The 19463-nt window shown below is 41.9% G+C and overlaps 1 protein-coding gene across 1 annotated transcript in view; it reads right to left on the bottom strand.

Annotated features, from left to right (window-relative positions):
• Ehd4 (EH domain containing 4) overlaps window positions 1-10522 on the bottom strand; it is a 63877-nt gene extending 53355 nt beyond the window's left edge. Inside the window, exon 1 of the mRNA XM_051183647.1 lies at window positions 10219-10522. Coding sequence (XP_051039604.1) covers window positions 10219-10454 — 236 coding nt within the window. The 5' untranslated portion in view covers window positions 10455-10522. The remainder of the gene's footprint in view (window positions 1-10218) is intronic.
• Window positions 10523-19463: the final 8941 nt, after the last annotated feature.

Here is a 19463-nt window from a genome sequence, read left to right as displayed (position 1 = left end):
GATTCAGAAACAATGTTCAAGATAAGGGTCTAGGGAGAATGACTGAAGTAAACATAATGTCTACTGGAGTCAGGAGTGGCCTGGCCTAAAATAACAGAAGTTACAAAGAGCTGTAGTGCAAGTGACATCTCTCATAAGGATGGGTTTTACTGACTGAGAAACAATGCTTATCAATATCTAAGGTGGGGAGGGGCTGGAATAAACAAACTTAAGAGCATGGGGGATTTGGGTGAAGCTTGGCTCTACAGTTAGAACCAGCATCCATTTGGATTCTCATATATTTTTATTGCTAATATTTGACCTACTATTTCACAAGCAAAGGGACTAAGTTGAAATTGTTAGGTTTTTATGTTTGAGATGGGGGTCTCACTATGTAGCCAGACTAGACTCTGATTTATAGCAATATATATATACATGGTTAGCATGTATGAGGCACTGGGCTTAGTCCCTAACACCCAAATTAGTCTGTAGACAAATAAATAAATTGGATCTATACTTCCATTTTATTTGTTCTTGTGTTTTTAAACTTCTGTTTTATTATTATTTTTGTTTTATTTATGTCTTGTTTTGTTTGTTTGTTTGTTTGTTTTTTTGCCAGGGATTCTCTATATACAGCTCTGGCTGTCCTGGAACTTGCTATATAGATGAGGTTGGCCTCAAACTCATGGACATCTGCCTGCCTCTGCCTCCCCAGTGCTGGCAAAACTGTCTTTCTTGAGTGTAAAACCAAGGATTGCTCATTTAGGTGACATTATTAGAAACTGCTGTGCCTAGCAAAGGAATGGACATTACTCTGTTGAAGCAAAAGACTGGAATTTGCTGGGTGAAATCTAACCCTTCTGATGGTTCTCCCAGCTCTCAATGGAATTCAAACTACTTGGGGCTGAGCTGTGCTTGAACAACTGCTGTCAACACAGTATCACCACCTGTGCCTTCTTTCCACGCTTTCAGGAGGGTGGAGAAATCTCTTCGAATCAAGCCAATTGCTCACAGCACTGTTCACTTGTCCAGTTTTTCATTCAATCACACAATGAACATTCATTGTTTTTGAGGAAGTGGTTTGTAATTTGTAATCTGACAGACTTAGATTATAAATTCATTGATTTTGAGCACTGTATTTTTTTTGTTATTATTTTGGTTTCAGTTTTTTGGAACAGGATTTCTCTGTCTAATAGCTCTAGCTGTCCTGGAACTCATTCTGTAGACCAGGCTGGCCTCGAACTCACAGAAATCTTTCTGCCTCTGCTCCTGAGTGATGGGATTAAAGGCCTGCGCCACCACCCCCAGCCTTGTACTATAATTCTTCATGAGGGCTTTGCAGAATACAGTATTTTCTACAATTTTTTTCTACAGAACTATGAACACTAACACTCTAATAATCATTTTACAGAGCACAGATATAAAGGAAAGATTAAAAGGTCTTAAGTTAAACTCAGCAGATATTCTGTTTTGTCCCCAAGAATAAATATCTATGTATCTATGTATTTATTATGTATGTATGTATGTATGTATGTTTGTTTGTTTGTATGTATGTATGTATGTATCTATCTATCTATTTATCTGTCTTTCTATCTCATTCTTTTGAGACAGAATCTCACTATATAACTTTAGCTGGACTGAAATGATCCAGACTGGCTTTAAACTTACAGACATCAAACCTGCCCCTGCCTCCGAAGTGCTGGTATTAAAGGTACATGCTAAAACACTCAGCTAAATAAAATTCTTTAAAAATTAAAAATTTTTAAATGGAAAAAAATCTCTTCATGTGATTAATTTATGAGGTATGAATATACTACCTTTAGGTAAAATAACAAAGGCAAAAATCACTAAAATGATAAGTTTGACAGGAATATCCCCTTCTCAGTTCAGTAAGATATGACGAATAAGAGGAGACAATGTAATTACAAGTGTAACTGAGTTATGGATATAGAAGACACAGGTCTGTCTACTCAAAAGATGTCAGAATACTCCTTCAGCCAAATGACCAGAGTAAAAACAAAATCCTAGCAGCTATCTATGTACTAGAGACAACAGGTTATAAATAACATAAAGGGAGAAAATTCATACAAAAGCAGCAGCAGCTGAAGTACCTAAGGTGTTACATTCCTAAGAGCTGTAGAAGGCTGGAGAAGTAAACCAGCTGCCTTTGCAGATGGATGAGAAAAGCTCTATGAAAGCAGTGTGGAGTTTATGTTGGGGAAGAGCAGATACAAAAATCTCACTTAGATAAAATACAGTTCTCATGCAAATGGATCCCAGTGGGATTTTTCAAGGAAGCACCTAACAATGTGATTTTAAAGTTCTTCTCAACGAGTAATAGAAAATAACAATTGTTGTTTGAAAAATAAAAAGACTCAGAGGATCTAGAATTACCATTTGATAAAAAGAGTTTCAGCATGGTATGGTGCTAGGATTATTATATCCATAAATACAACAACATGGCATGGTGCTAGGATTGCTATATCCATAAATATAGTAACAATATGGTATGGTGCTGGGACTATTATATTCATAATATATATCTCCCTACCTAGTTTTTGTTTTGTTTTTAATACACTATTTCTGCTCAGGCTATCCTAAGAAAAAAGCTAGAAATAAAGACTTCCGATTAAAAGCATTAATCAAAGCATTATGTACAACAGTGCAAGGTTGGAAACAAATGCTTCAAGCAGTGCTACAGAAAGATGCAGCCATTCAAGTTAACATGGGGTGGAGTGGATGGTACATGCGTGTGAGGTGCAGGACTTCAGGTGTCTTCATCTACTGCTCCCCACCTTATTGACTTGAGACAGAGTCTCTCACTGAACCAGAAGCTTCCTAGTTAGTCATTTCAGCCACCTGTCTTATTCTACATGACTGAGGTCAGAGGTACCCAAGAGCTGTGCCCACCTTTTAATGTGGGTGCTGCAGATTGAACTCAGGCATTCATGCTTACAAGAGCAAGAGTGCCTACCCACTGAACTATCTTCCCAGCCTCTGGAATTACTTTTGAAGACTATTTAGTGATTACTAGAAATTTTCAACAGGTTACATTGGGGAAAAAAAGTCACTTTGCTGAGTTGTATTTATCATGTAATCTCCTGCAGGACATATGTCTTCATCTAAGTCATTGTTAAAAATGTGATTAGATAAAGCTGGAAACAGGTGGAGAGTTCACTGGAGTCAGTCTCCCTCTGCTGGATCAAGGCTGAGCTTAAGGCTTGATGTATCTGTAATTCCATTGCCTGGCCCTTCAGATATCAATGGTTTTCAGATGATCCCTGGATAAGGCTACAGGAGAATCAGAGGGAGACTCTGGCAGCCACATTCCAAGTGACCTCTCAGACAGGACCAAGAGATCTTTATTTTGAAAGGTGATTCGGATGTATTACCAGACTTAGGAACCAATACTTTCTTGGTCACAATCCCAAGGTTTGAAATGCTTATTAAATGTCTTTTAGAAGTAATCATCTAAATGAGAATTTAATTAAAAAAAAAACACCTCTTTTTGGATTAAGACTTGCTTGGCACAGGCAGCATCCTTTGTTCAAATCCCAGTTATCACAAAACCAAACCCACTACCATCACCATATCACACAAGTCCTCTTTCCACCATTTGTCTTGATACTCAGCCACTTGCAAAGAGATAATGCAGTGAGTGGGCAAACCACGGACTATCTGGCCGTGCTGAATACTGTCACCAATGTCACACACTAGCTGCCCCACAGCCCTCCCACCCTTCCTCAAGCACTCGTTCCACTCTGTTCTCAGTCACCAGTTGCTTTTCCTCCACAACCCTCCCCATTCCATCCACTTATAACTGTGTTGAGGTCATGCTCTTCTTTAAGCAAGCCAGTAAAATGTCTCTGACCAGTGGTGCCTCCCGTCCAGTGCCCTGCCGCTGAGGATTTTCTGTATTTAATGCCTCCTACACATTCCTCCACCCACCACCACCTGCCTTCCACCATCGCCACTTGCTGACACGGTTCTTGCCAAGGTCACTTTGGCTCCTGATGGCTGATCCACCTACAAGCTCTGTTTTGATCCTTTCTCCCAAGAAATACCTGGTTCTTTGGGCCCTCTCTTCACTCAGCTTCTATGACTTCTGAGAGGTTATGCTGTATTTTGCCTGTTTAGCCACCCCCTCTCCTTTTCTGATAACAGCATCCAGAGGCCTTTCCCTACTCTTCAGCCTTAGGATAGGGGCTGATAACCCCATTCCATGTGTTTGTCTTCTATCTTTGCAGAGATAGGTATACGAATCCATGGGATTAAAACCAGAGACTTGCTGAAAGTGCTGGAGTAAAAAAGTTACTTGTTTCTACCTCCTTTCCCCATTAAACACTCTATATACATATAAGTGTGTTGGGAGGGGGGAAAGAGGGAGGGTCTTATTTAGCCCAGGCTGGCCTCAAACTTGCTATGACAGATAACGATGATCTTGAACATGTTTCTGCTGCCTCTCTCTCTCCCAAGTGCTGGGATTATAGACACGTATCATTACACCTGTTTTATGTGGTACTAGGGATGAATCCCAGAGTCTTTGCATGCTAGAGAAGCACTCTATCAACTGATCTATAGCCAGGGCCCCTAAATATTATATTTAAAATAGTATTTTTAGAGTTAATACATAATAAGCATTATTTTTTCTTTTATGAATGAGTGTTTTATATTTATAAATGTAAGTATACCACCTATATGCAGTGTCTATGGAGGCCAGAAAACTCCCCTGGAACTGGGGTTATAGATGGTTGTGGATACAGGGAATCAACCAAACCTCCAAACCTGGCTCCTCTGCAATAGCAGGGAGTGTTCTTTTCTTTGCTTTTTTTTTTTTTTTTTTTTGTTTGTTTGTTTGTTTTTTCGAGACAGGGTTTTTCTGTATTGTTTTGGAGCCTGTCCTGGAACTAGCTCTGTAGACCAGGCTGGTCTCAAACTCAGACATTTGCCTGCCTCTGTCTCTGCCTCCCAAGTACTGGGATTAAAGGCGTACACCACCAACACTCAGCTCAGGCAGTGTTCTTAACCACTGAGCCATCTCTCCAGTCCTTATTTTTTTAAAAATAAACATTCATCATACTTTTATTTTATCAATTTGAGTATTATGAATGATGAATGTTTATTGACTGGCAAGATATATACAAGGAAAAACAAAACCACAGGGATTCCTCGGTAGCTATTGGTACTCTCTCAGCCTCACATTTACTCTCTAGTTCTCTTTATTCTTTTGTTCCTTTAGCTCATTTCCACTTTGTTTTCTTTTTGGAATACATTTTTTTTTTCATTTTAAATTAGCACACACAGATGCACAAATTACTTGACTGGCACTAATTACAGAATTATGAAAATTGGAATTACAGGCTGCTTCATACTATAAGAATGTTTTTATTGGTTTGTTTTTATTTTTCATTTCTAATGATTGAACCCAGGACCCTGTGCATGCTAGGCAAGCACTTCACTGCTGAGCTACATCCCAACCCCAACTGGAATACAATTCATCTACCAGAGAATTTATCTGTGTTTGATTCACTCTCAGAATCATATACTCGGTACCACTACCCAATTTCAGAACACTTTCATCACTCTAAAAAGGAACCACACACCCATGAACAATTTCTCTTCATTGCTTTTGCACACAAGTGTCCAGTTGTCCCAGCATCATCTGTTGAAAAAGCTATTCTTTTTTCCATTGAACTGTCATGATAATGTGTCAAAAGTCAGTTGACCATAAATATGAAGGTTTATTTTGAGGCTCTCAGATCTGTACCACTAATCAATCTATCCTTCTGCTAGTGCCACACTGCACTGTTTTCAGTAGTAACATGGTAAGTACTAAGTCAGGAAATGTGAGTCCTCCAAACTTTGTTCTTTTTCACAATCCAGAGTTCCCAATGATTTAGAGTCAGCCTGTCAATTGCTGTCCCAAACAAACAATAACAAGACAGAGTAATAGAAGTTATTTTGAATCTGACAACCAATTCAGGTACACTGATTAGGTATGGTGTCACACCCTTATAATCCTAGAACTCCAGAGGCAGAGGTAGGAGAACTACCACACATCTGAAGCCATCCTGGACTACATAGTGGGTCCAGACCACTGAGACTCTGTCTCAGAAAACAAACAGCAGTTCAGGAGCATTGTCATGTTAACATGGCCTCCAATCCTCAGATACAGGATGGTTTTCCGTTTAGGTCTTCCTTAATGTCTTCTAGTAATGACTCTAATTTTCAATGTAGAAGCCTTGCATTTCTTTTTGTTGGGCTTATTCCTAGGTGCCCTAGGATCCCCTTTGGATGATATCACAAACAGTTTTGTTTGCTTAATGTCACTTTGAGATTGTTCAAGTTTAGAAAAACAATAGATTTCTGTTTCTAATCAAGATTTTTTAATATAAAAAGGGCCATGCGGTCGGCAAACAATTTTACTCTTTTTCAATCTGGATGCAGTCTGTGTCTTTTTCTGCCTATTATCCTGCTCCCTGTCCCTTTAAAGCCTACCTCGTTTCTTTCTTTTTCTTCTCCTTTTTTTTTTTTCCAGTTCTGGGGATTGAACCTAGGACCTCACACATATTAGGGAAGCACTGAGCTATCCCCAGTCCAGCCTACATAGTTCTAGAGTCACTTCTTCTTTTTTCCTCATTAGAATAAACTTTTTGGGGGGATGGTGCCAGGGTACAGGAGGAAGAGAGGAAGTAGAACTCTTAAGAGCAGAAGTTGAAATTTGTAGTTTTAATTGATTTCCGGGGACCTGCCCATGTTTCACAGTGAAATTATTTTGCTTTATAGGAGCTGGGCCCACTGATTTTTTTTTTCTGTTTAAAAATACTGAAATTTAATTTTTAATAGATTTCTTTTTAATTGTGTTTAGGGGTGTGTGCACACATGTGAATGCAGGTGTCTATGACATCCAGAAGACGGCACTGGATTCCTTGGGGCTAGTGTTAACAGGTGGGGTTGTGTGTCACCTGATATGTACTGGGAACAAACACCAAACTTGGGTTCTTTGGAAGAGCAATCAGTGCTTTTAACTGTGAAACCAACCTATGAAACTTGTCCTTTCCTTTCAAGCTTTGGACATAATCCTGGATAAGCCCAACACCTGACTTCCTCGGCCATTAAAATCAAAGATGATACTGTCTCTTTCACCTGTGCCAATCTCTTCTCTGGACAGTTTTTCCTTGCCTGTCTGAAGCAGACTATTTAACAGTTCTTATTATACATCCTGTCTTTTGAGAAATAAAGTAACCAGACAATAATAGAGCTGTCAGATCTTCTGCCTTTACCCCAAAGAGACTTTGACAAATATCTCCCACATCTGAAGTCTTTCCTCTAGTCTTTCAATGCTATGATCTACAGGAGATTCTGCCAATCTGTTCTTTCCATTTAACCTCACTCTTTTAATCTGCCCCTTTCTGGCACTTGTCCCCTCCTGGTGATCACCCAAAAAGGAGTGGGCATATTTTTTTTGACACCCAAGGCTTTTCAGGCATCCCACCTAGGAGAACTTTCTATCAAAACAAAGGACACACTTAGCTGCCTCAGTTCTGATGAATGTCCTGGTCCACCACTATAACAGAACTCCTAGTTTCTCCAAAGCAAGAGAGAGAAAAACAGAGTTTAATTAAATGTGTGAGATGCATTGCAAAGTCTGTGTTAGAGGCTTACAATGACAAGGAACATTTCCCTCCATGACATTTGCAGGTCCTGTATTAGTCAGAAGGAAAAGAACCCGTGACTTTATAGACTGGCCCCTTCCCCAAGTATGAGTGAGCACTTTGTGCACATTGCTAGAAGCAAAACACCCAGGTCCCTAGCCAGGACCTCCCTAAAGGACAGGCCAGGAAGGCCCGCTCTCATGGCCCTCTCCTGTTTACTACTCCAAGTCCCCAGGTCTCCAGGACAGCTGCCTTCTGTTTGGGGCTTTCCTCCCAGAGACCAATCACTTCTTCCTACTGTGCTCTAAAACCAATTTCAGATGCCACAAGTGTAGTTTCATCCAGCTTCCTGTCCATAGTGATCTTCTAACCCCCAGGTTCACTTTGGACCCTTGGTCTAATGACAGAGCCATTTGGCCCAAGCTTCCAGTTAAGGTTATTTCTCCCTTACCTTTGGGCTGTAGCTCCTACTGAGTCCAGCTACTAAGAAATACTTAACTGGGAGTTATAGCCATGAGTAAAATCTCAGAACTGGTCTTAACACTATTCCACAAAGCTTCTCCTAATCAATGAAGGAGAGAAGAATGAGAATATAACAAAATAATCTGAGGGGGGGAAGAGGATTGATACACATCCCTTTGAGCTGAGTTGTACTCTCCTACCTCAGGCCTGTTTGTTAGCCAGGCTGTGGACAGAGGAGCACACTGTCTTTAGCCTAGGTTGGCATAGATAGCATCAAGGAAAAGCTCCCTAATTAAGTACAGGTACAGTGAGGCCATGGCAAAGATACACAGGAGGAAAGGTGGGGCTGCTATGAACCCGCCACCAGCACATTTTAACAATGTTATACTCTTATTTGCTATAAACTTAAAAAGTTCTCTCCCCACTCTTGTAATACTTCACTATTCCAATAATTCACAACTGTTACTACTAAGACCTTAAATGTACCATCTGTTTGCCATCTATTTTGTTTTTGTTTCTTAAGTTTTGTTGTTGTTCTTATGGCTGTTGTTTTGTTTTGGAGACAGGGTCTTTTGTTGTGTAGCCCAGGTTATCCTAGAATGCTTTATTTAGCCCAGGCTGGCCTAGAAGGCACAATCCCCATGCCTCAGCTACCTAAATGCTGGGATTACAGGCAAGCACTATCACAGATTAATATTTACCCTCTTTCAAGGAGCCAGCTACTATAATATAATATATATATGTATGTGTATATATATATATATATATATATCCTTTCATATCTGAGGGAACATATTCAACACTATTTTCACCTTATTAAAAAGCATCAAATGAAACAATTTCAATATTATTTTCCCCACTCTTCTTTCACATTTCAAAACACTGTGTATTTCATTTGCTGAATTCATACACAGCATATCTACAGGCTTTGACATATTTCTTATAGTAACAACTACTCTGTCTATTGGAACTGAAGAAAAAGATCCTTTTTAACAGAAATAGCATGTACCCCAAAGCTGCAGTTTTCTCAACACCTGTTGAAATCAAATAGTGAAAAGTGTGTTCCAATTCCCATAACTCCATATCCAAATCGAAATGTTGATTCACTTTGCTTCGACCGACAGGGTCTTTATCAAAAAGAAACAAAACAGCGCGCGCACACACACACACACACACACACACACACACACACACACACACACACACACCCTCCAAAAAAAGCAAACAACAACAAAACAAAACAAAAAACCACAAAACCAAACCTTCCCAAAGAAAGGAAGTTGTTTTGTTTTGCTCTGTGAGACTCGCTGTCTAGCCTTGGCTGGCCTCGAACTCATTCTGTAGACCAGGCTAGCCTCGAACCCACAGAAATTCTCTTGCCTCTGCCTCCTGAGTGCTGGGATTAAAGACATGCACCACCGCTGCCCGGTTGAAAGGGAGTTTTAATATGCTGGCTGCTTTAGAAATAAGATGCCTTATTTAAAAAGCAGTCTGTTTCATGGTAAATTATTTCTCATCGAGTCACTTCAGAGGAAGCTATGCGATTGGAACCGCAGGGCAAGCACGGTTATTGCTTCCGGAGACAGTGAGCATGACAAATATTCAGTTTGTCAAGGGTGAAGAAAAGAAAACTAACAAATAGTAACCTGACACTCCCCTTCGTTCCAGCCTGGCAAGGCGGCTACACTGTAGGCTAACTTCACATAGACCATAAAGCTGAATGAAAGCAGCCGCTGTGGCGGAGAGTGGCGTAAAGGCACGGCAATGCCTCCTCCGTGGCATGCATTCATTCATTCGTTGTCACTGCGCTGGAAGCTCACCTCTCCAACTAGGACCCGCGCACCTTCATTCTCACTTCCAGCCCGAGGCTGCACTGCTCATGCTCTCCAGAGCCTCGCCCTCCCTCCCTGCCCTGTGTTCCCAGGCCAGAGTAACAGGCAGGATCAAGGGCGGCCTTAGCCACAGAAAGCGGGGGGCTCGCAGCACCGAGCTCAGGGGAGCCTCGCGCGACGAGAGCCCGTCGGGGTGGGGAGAGGGGACGGGCCACCGGGCTCTGAGTGTCTGTAACCTGAGGGCAGACGGTGCCCAGGAGGGGGGGCAGCGAGCCTGCGCGGAGAGTTACCTGATGAAGGTGGTCTTGCCGGTGCTGTACTGGCCCACCAGCAGGATCATGGGCTTGTTTTCGAAGTCGGCGTCCTCCAGCGCAGGCGAGTGGAACTCATGGAAGCGGTACGCCTCCTCCAGCGGCAGCACCTTGCGCTGGTAGAGCGAGCGCAGGCCGCCCGTCACCGTCTGCACCGCGTCCACGCCGCCCGAGCGTTCGCGCCCGCCCGCCTGCCGTCCCATCCAGCTGAACATGCTGCCGCCAGACAACTTGCAGCCCGCCGCGATCCAGTCAGACCCTGCGTCTCTCTACCTCAGCGCCCGCGTAGCTCTGGCCGTCGCCGCCCGCTCCCGGGCCCGCCCCCTGCCGCGACGACCAATCATCAGCCGCTGCGTCACGGGCGGGCGCTCATTATTCAGAAGCGCTCTCAGGTCCTTCCTCATTGGGCGTCTGCCAGCGAGGAGTGGAGGCTCTAGCCAATGGAGAGGCGTGTCTTAATGAATTATCGATGACGGCATAGGTCTGGAGGGCTGGGCGAGGAGAGGGAGTCGCCCCAGGCTGGGTGGCACGGGAGCGTCTGCCCGGGAATATCCCTCTGGCCAGGTGGCGTCGGCTTCCGGGCAAGTCTTAGCTGGCAGGAACGAACCACCAGAGGACGACCTTCTGGAACTCGATTCATCCTAAGCTTCTAGACATAGATACTGGGGACGGAAATTTCAGAAAGTTGACAGACAGGTTCCTTTTCCGCTGGCAGATTGTTATCCTGTTTACGGCCTGAGAGACTCGGGCTCACCGATATAACTGGCATTTTTTGAAGGAGAGGAAATAAACTTCGGTCTATATGCGTGGGTATTTCTCTTGCCTCCACTGAATTCTGGATCAGTTGAAGGCCCCCTTTCTCCTTGGCTTTATTTAATTTTCTAACGCATGGAATCTTCACTGTTAACCATCTAATTTCAACACTAACATACACCAGAGCTGTTGTCATCTCCTCGCCGCCCCCTTTCCAGATTAAAACCTAGACACTGGTAGAAATAATTGACCATCGCTAGGCGAGAAATAACGTGAGTGTGTTTTCAGCGTGGCCCATGAGGTCAGCTGCATAGGAATAACCAGAGGTGCTTGTTAAAATACAGATTTCTAGTTCTCGCTGCAGACCTACTAAATTAAAATGTTGAGAGATTGAGGTCAACAATTGCCTGCAAGTGATTCTTGTGTGCATTAAGTTTGGAGAAAGATCGTGATAAATTACTTCTTGAACTTGGAAGAAATGCAGATCCGACTCTTGAGGTAGTTGTAAAACTACATTTTGAACGATCTCCCAGGTGTTGCCAGTGCAGTGCAGGAAAGTTTATGACAGCTTTGTTCATCAGTAAAACTTGGAAGCAACCAAAGTGGCCTTCAGTAGACGAATGAATAAACTATGGTATAGCTGCTGGTCTATGAGGCGAATTTATAAGTGAGGTTTCCAGATACAAGGACCAGCTATGTCTACATTGTAGAAACAACAATTGGACATTGAAGTGCAAAATCTACATCCCTTGGAACAGCACCAAAAGTAACGTATGTTTAGAGCTAAATCTAATCGAATGTACCAGACCTATATGCTGAGAATCACAATATATTTCTAAGAGAAATGAGGGCCTAAATATATATTGTCTGTATCATGTCAGTGGACCAGAAGACTCAACATTAAGATACCAGTTTTACCCAATTCATTGGATGCAATCCTAATAAAAAATCTCAGCAGGTTTTTGTTTTAGTCAAAATTAGCAAAACAATACCAAATTTCATACAGTGGCCCAGAAAAAAAAATGTTAAGTATAACAAAGTGGAGCCTTTATATTACCTAATTTCAGGACAAATAAAGCTACAAAAATCAAGATGGGTGGTGTTAATACAAAAATTATCTAGTAAGCATATACTAATGACATTTCAGGAACAGGCAATAGGCTAGTGCAAGGTTTTCTTGACTATGACATCACATTTTAATTTATGTGAGTACACTCCATGATGCTCACACAATGCCTAGCATTGCATTTTAAGGATATGCCATCATTTAGTGAGGAATTACCACATGAATGGAACAGAGTTCAGAAAGACCTACACATACATGGCCAACTGGTTTTTGACAAAGCACAAAGTCAATTTAGTGGATAATTCAAAATCTATTTTCTTTTTGGAGCAGATTCTCAAACACCCAAGCTGGCCTTAGACTCACTAGATACACGGGAATTACCTTAAACACATCTTGATTCTTTTGCTTCTGCCTCCCAAGTGCTAGGATTACAGGCATATGCCCCCACAGACTGGCCCAGGAAGTCTTTTATGTAAACAGATTAGAGTATAGAAGTTTAGCATGCATGAAGCAGTGGGGTCCATCCCCACCCCACCAGCAAACATGACCCACATATAGCTCTAGAGCAATAGGATACCTGTATTCAGAAACATGAATTCTGATCCAGGCCTCATACCCTATGTTCAAATTGACTCAGAATGAACTCTAGATGTAATGTAAAATTTACAAGTTATAAAACTTCTCAAAGAAAACTTAGGAGATAGTTTGTGTGGTTGTAAGGTAGGGAAAAATTTCCTAGGTAACACCAGAGGGCCATACATATGAAGAAAATTAGTTGATAAACTGGATTTCATCAAACTTAAGAATGTCTGACCTATGAAGGAACTATGGGAAAGGTAAAGTGCAGACTTGGAGAATATATTTACAGATGTCTCACAAAGGCTTATATGCAGAATGGATAGACCTTTAAAAATTAATGACCAGGGATTGGAGAGATGACTCGGTGACTAAGAGAACTAATTCTTCCAGAGGACCCAGATTCAATTATCAACACCCACATGTCAACTCAAGGACCCAATATCCTCAACTCAGGCATCCAATGCCCTCTTCTGGCCTCTGCAGGCACTGAATGCACACGGTGCACAGACATACAGGAAGGCAAAACATATAAAAAAAAAAAAAAAAAAAGGAAAAAGTTTAAAAAAGAAAACTAATTTTAATAATGAAAAATTTACAACAGACATTTCACAAAAGTGTGAAAAGTTAGGGGAAGGAAATTAAAACCACAAAAGACATCACAATATACCTAATAAATTGTGTAAAATTATCAAGATCATACAAATTATTGGTGAGAAGCTGTAACTGCCTTATACAATTTGTGCAAATGTGAAATGATCCAAAACCTTTGTTTATTTCTTGGAAAGGTAAATACACTTGTCACATGATCTAGTAGTAATAGAAGGAAAGGTTATAAAGAGGAGAGAGAAGAGCATAAAAGAAACCTTGTGGGGATGAAAGATGACCTTCTTTTGATTATATATTTTGATTATAGTTTCACATTTGTACACCTAGGAAGTTAATCACTATGTGCTTTCTTTAAAAATATTTTATTTTACATGTATGGATATTTTGCTTGCTTATCTGTGTACCACATGCATGCTGTACCAGAGGGGAGATCAAGAGTCCCCAGACACTGAAATTACAGCTGGATGTAAGGCACCAAGTGGGTTCAGGGAGTTGAACACAGGTACTCTGCAAGAACAGCCAATGCTCTTAACTACTGAGCCATATCTTCAGACCCCTAAATTATATACTTTCAATATATGCAGTTGATTATATGTCAATAATTTCTCGATGAATTGCCAAAAATTCATATATTTTGCCTCAGGAATTTCATATTGAAGAAACTAACCTGAGGGTATTTACCCTGAGGAATAATGAATATAAAACTTTATTGGAGAGGATGTTTATTATTGTTTATAATACTGAAAAGCTGCAACTATCTGTCTCCCCACAGTGTTAAACAAATGGTGGCTTCTTATGCAGTTATTGAACATTGTGTCATATAAGAAGAATATTAATGACCTGGAAAAAAAATCAGAGAATTTTGGATTATGGTTGCAGCTCAGTGGATGGCACCTGATGTAGCGTGGGTGGGTAAATCTTTGAAGATATTTGGTGGTGGAGAAGCTAGCCACAGAGGGGTGACTATAATAGGATGACATTTCATGGAGGTTTCTAAAGTAAAGTTCACAGAAACAGGAAGTAGAGTTAGAGCAGTGGTTACCAGAAGTTTCAGGGAGGAGGAAATAGGGTGTTGTTCAGTTGTATAGAGTTCCATTTTGCTAGTTGGAAGAGCTACAGAGAGCTCTTGCACACTAATGTGAAATGCTGTGTACTTAGAAATGGCATAAGATGATAAATTTTGTGTTGTATGCTATGTGTTGTAGTTTGACTTTTTTTGAGACAGGGTCTTTTTAAAATTAATTTAATTTTATATGTATGGCAATTTTGTTTGTGTTTTGTGTACCACTTGTGTGCCTGGTGCCCACAGAGGCCAGAAGAAGATGCCAAATTCCCTGGAACTGGGGTTATAGATGATGTGGGTGTTGGTGTTGGAGCTGAACCTGGGTCCTCTGGAAGAAATACCAATGCTCTTAACTGCTGAGCCATCTCTTCAGGCCTATATGGTTTTTAAAACTATAACTCGGCCAGGTGGTGGTGGTACCTGCAGCACTCAGGAGGCAGAGGCAGGTGGATCTCTGTGAGTTCAAGGCCAGCCTGGTCTACAGTGTGAGTTCCAGGATGGGAACAGCTGTTACACAAAGAAGCAAAACAAAACAAAACTACAACTTTAATGTTTTTTAAGTGGATGTACAGGATTTTGTATTTTTGTTTAAAGATTTGAAAGTGCCCAAGAAAAAGGCAGAAGTGCTGAACCTCCCAGACTGTAACGCTTCCAGAGCCTGGGAATGGGTGACACTAGTTTTCTCTGTATGGGCTTTAGAATTTTTTCAAACTTTACGGAACAATCACATTCTTGTTTTACAAGCAGGAAAGAAAACTAAGGAAGAAACATAAATGAATTGCCTTTAGCCCTTCCAAAAAAAAAAAAAAAAAAAAAAAAAAAAAAAGGAAAAGGAAGTCCTGCGGAGCCTCCCTCTGCCCTCTGCCCTCTGCCCTCTGCCCTCTCCCTCCCCCCAGCACCCATGGTGCTTCCTGTAGCATTCTTGCTCTCACTAGTTCTTGACTTAGGGGAGGGTGACTGGTCCTTTCCTTTCTTGCATCCATTTATAAATGGCAGTTCTCCTTTGGTTTGCTCTCTTCCTACTTAACAGTCCCAGTTCCAGTTCACAAGCTAATTCTATGGCTTGCAGGTCTACAGGGACGCCTGGAAATTTGTTGTGCTATATAATCCTTGGGGAAAGTAGCCTGACAATAAGACTCATAATTCTCTTTGCTGTATAGAAAAAAAATTTTTTTTTTTTGTTTTTTTGAGACAGGGTTTCTCTGTGTAGCTCTAGCTGTCCTAGAACTAGCTCTTGTAGACCAGGCTGGTCTTGAACTCACAGAGATCTACCTGCCTCTATCTCCCAAGTGCTGGGATTAAAGGCATGTGCCATCACCGCCAGCCAGAAAAAAATAATTTTTTGAAAAAACAAATTATACAATTTTATTAGCATAATGATAATTGTACAAAATTATGCCTTTCATTATATTTTGTGTACATGGGGTATGTGTGTGTGTTCATGTGGATGTATGTGCACATGTGTGCATGTGTGTGTACAGGTCAGAGATTGATGTCAAGTGTCTTTCTCCATTGCTTTCCACCTTAGTTTTTGAGACAAGGTCTTTCATTGAACCTGGAGCTCACTGGTTCACTAGGCTGTCTAGCCGGTGACCCATCCTGAAGTTACAGTAACGCACTTAGGCTTCTAGCTTTTCCTGGGATGTGAAGACTCCAACCTCAGGTCCTCAAATTGCACAGCAAGCTCTTTATTGACTGAGTCGCCTCTCCGGCCCTCATCTGACATTTTCACGCTGTATATCATGAACATTTGTCCTTTCATTGCCCTCTTGTCCCTCCTCTGCTCTCCACTGCACTCTTTCCTCTTTCTAAATAGCCCATGTTCTACCTTCAAGCTTCTTTTTAAATCTAGGCTGTGTATACAAGAGGAAAATGGAGTGTTTGCCACAGTTCTATTGCCATTCTTGTGGAAGGGTTTTGTCCTTACTCCTTGGTCACAGGTTGTCTTGGGTGATGTTCAGCAGCTGTCTGTAGATGTTGACGAGTCCAGCACCTTACACCGCAGTCACTTAAAGGCCTGGAATGGGGGGGGGGGCAGGTTCTTTGGCCCGTGGAGCAGACCCCCATCACTCTCACACCCTGTTCTGCTTTCTCTGTGGACACTTTTCTATGTCACAGAGGTCACTTGAAATGTAGCTAGAGCATGGGTGTCTAGTAGGTACTTCAGGGGAGACACCTTTAGCGATATGACTCTGACTTTGTACTTGGGCACATTGCCATCTAGGTAAAAAAATTAAATTTTCCAGGCTCTGTGCAGGCAAGTGTGGTCATGAGACTAAGTTCTGGCCAGAGTTATGTGAGCCCAAGGTGTAAGGTTTCCAGGAAGTCTCCTTAACAGGAAGAAAATTTGATTTTTTATTTATTTGTGTGTGTGTGTGTGTGTGTGTGTGTGTGTGTGTGTGTGTGTGCTTTGAGACAGGGTTTCTATTTTAGCCCTGGCTGTCCTGGAACTCACTCTGTAGATAAGGCTGGCCTCAAACTCACAGAGGTCAACCTGTCTCTACCTCCCAGAGTGCTGGGATTAAAGGTGTGTGCCTCCTTGCCTGGCTATTGGTATTTTCTTTTATTCTCCTGTCTTTCATGGTCTGGAACAATGATGCACTGCTGGAGTTCCAGTGCTCATTCTGGCCAAGACAGCAAAGGAAAGAGCCAGCAGAAATAGGCTCCCTCACACTCTGTGCAGGGACCTTAGACTGCATTCCTATGGACTTCATTAGAGCAAACAATTTTCAGAGCAAAATGTAATTCCTAACTAACAGCTTGTTTCTAGAAAGAACCATGCTAAAACAACAGAACCTGGAATGTGATGTCCACTTGGTAGATGAGGATGAAGGACAAATTTAAATTATCAAATATTCCATACTAGGATTTAAAACATTGCCACATGTTTTTTTTGACATGTCTCTTATTTGGAGGTGAGTTCTTTGTCCCCGGCTTGTGATGGCTTCCCCCAATAGACAGATGTCTGTGGAATCACAGCTCTGAGCTGCAGGCCTACTCATAGGCCAACTGCTGACACCATCTCAGTCTTCACCCAATGGCCATGAGGAAAACCATGGAAAGGTGCTGTGATTGACAGCTCTCTGAGCCTGTCCAACCTTCCTGGACTTCCCAGCCCAGGCCTCAGGGAAGTGAATGGAGCCATCGTTTAAAAACAAAAAAATAGGGGGTTGAGGATTTAGCTCAGTGTAGAGTACTTGCTTAGCAAGCCCAAGGCCCTGGGTTCAGTCCTCAGATTTAAAAAAAAAAAAGAGGCTATGAATTTGAAAGAGAGCAAGAAGAGGTGTGTGGGAGGGTTTGGATGAAGGAAATGGAAGGGAGAAATTATGTCAATATATTATAATCTAAAAGAAAACCCACACAGTTTATTTAGTCACTTACATTATTGTGTATGTGCATGGTGTAGGCATGTATGTGGCCATCAGAGGACTGCGCTGTGGAGTCAGCTCTCTTTTCACCTTTATGTGGGTTCCAGGGATTAAACTCAGGTGGTCAGACTCTCCCCACTGAACCATCTCACTAGCCCAAGGAGCCGTCTTGAAGTGGGTTCTTCTTTTCAGTGGTCTTCTCAAGTCACTTATGCTAAGGTCTCGAACATGGAGTGGAGAAGCTGTCCTTGATCTGCCTTCATGATCCTTGAGCCAGCAGACTCTGACCCTAATCACACAGTGGTCAATTTATGTCCTTATACTCAGAAAAATAGATAGCTGGAAAAAGCTGGGTATGGTAGCACATGCCTATAATTTCAGTACTTAGAATCCTGAATTGCTATGCATTTAAGGACAGCCTGGGCTGCATTGCAAGCTCCAGGCTAGACTATAGGCTAGAAAGATAGAGCCTGGAAAACCAGAACTGGAACAACTGGTAATTCTTCTCTTTATATAAAAGTTGAGTTCTTTTTCAAAGAAAAGAAGTTCCTATGCAGGCAGTCTAGGCCTGATTTGATAACTTCATAGTTCAAAAGTCCCAAGACCCCTTTATCTTCAGTACTGCCCAGAACACAGGCATCATGGGTTAAGCACAGGTGGTGGTGGTGATGGTGGCCAAAACACAATCTTATGAATGGCATATAAAGCTGAAAGAGACCCAGATCTCTGAGAAACACAGAACTTCAGTTTTGAGCAGCTTAATTTTAGATCTTTAGATTATAGAGTAAAAACCTCACTAGCAGATACAGGCTTAGAACACCTTTGTTTAGATCAAGGGAGAGCCGCCTTAGCTTATCTGGCACTAGAATGTTGAGTTGTTGAAAAAGAAGTAGACTGCTAAGAGTATGGAGGTGAGGGTGAGGAGCAAAGATGCAGGACCTCATAGAATATCAGCGCTAGGAGAGTAGCAGTAGTCAGGGAGGGGCTCCACCTTCCTGGGTAGAAACCAGGAGGGAAGGTATCATTAACCTGGCCTCTTTGTTCCTGCTGTTTGCACCTGATGTACCCTTGTGTACAGAGGCTATGAGAATCAGTTTCCATATGGCCCTCCCATGGGGGGCCAGAAGGGTGCTCCTTGAAGTTTGGTCACTGGTTGGCCCCTTCTTGTGTCTCAGTACCTACAGTAGTAACATGTCCCAGTTATCTGCAAGTTGGACTGGTGAGCAAGGAAGCTGTGGGCAGCAAGGGGCTCTGGGAGCAGAGACAGGCCCTAGCAGCATTCAGGTACAATAGCCCAGGAGGGCTCTGGGCATGGGACTCAGCCACCATGCCCTGGGAAAGTATTTCCATGGTTTCCCCCATGTTGAGGCAGGATAGAATGAGAGGGGAATTTTGGAGACACAAGAAAGGAAAAAGAGCTCCCACCCCAAGCATCAAGTTGAAGCCTCTAATCAGCAAAAGAACAAGAATTCCAACACAATTAACAAAGGCTTAGGGCCTTTCTCCCTTCCCAGCCACAACCTGTAATTTTCTAGGAATCTCACCGGAAATCCCATTTACAAAGAAACGACACGTATTCAGCTCCTTGTTCAATCCTAATGGCTTCTGAGTTTTTCCCTCTCCTCTTAATAAAGTAGAAACATGTTAGTATGCATGACATATTTGTGTGCATGTGCCACAGTGGATACTTTTACACCTTCATGTGAGTTCTGGAGACTGAACTCAGATGGCCAGGCTTATATGAGTTTTTGTTTTGTTTTGTTTTGTTTTTAATTTAACTTTACCTGTT

Source organism: Phodopus roborovskii, unplaced genomic scaffold (assembly GCF_943737965.1).
Source record: "Phodopus roborovskii unplaced genomic scaffold, PHOROB, whole genome shotgun sequence".
Lineage (NCBI taxonomy): Eukaryota > Metazoa > Chordata > Mammalia > Rodentia > Cricetidae > Phodopus > Phodopus roborovskii.
Note: the sequence above shows the minus strand (reverse complement) of the source record. Positions and strands in the feature narration are given on the sequence as shown.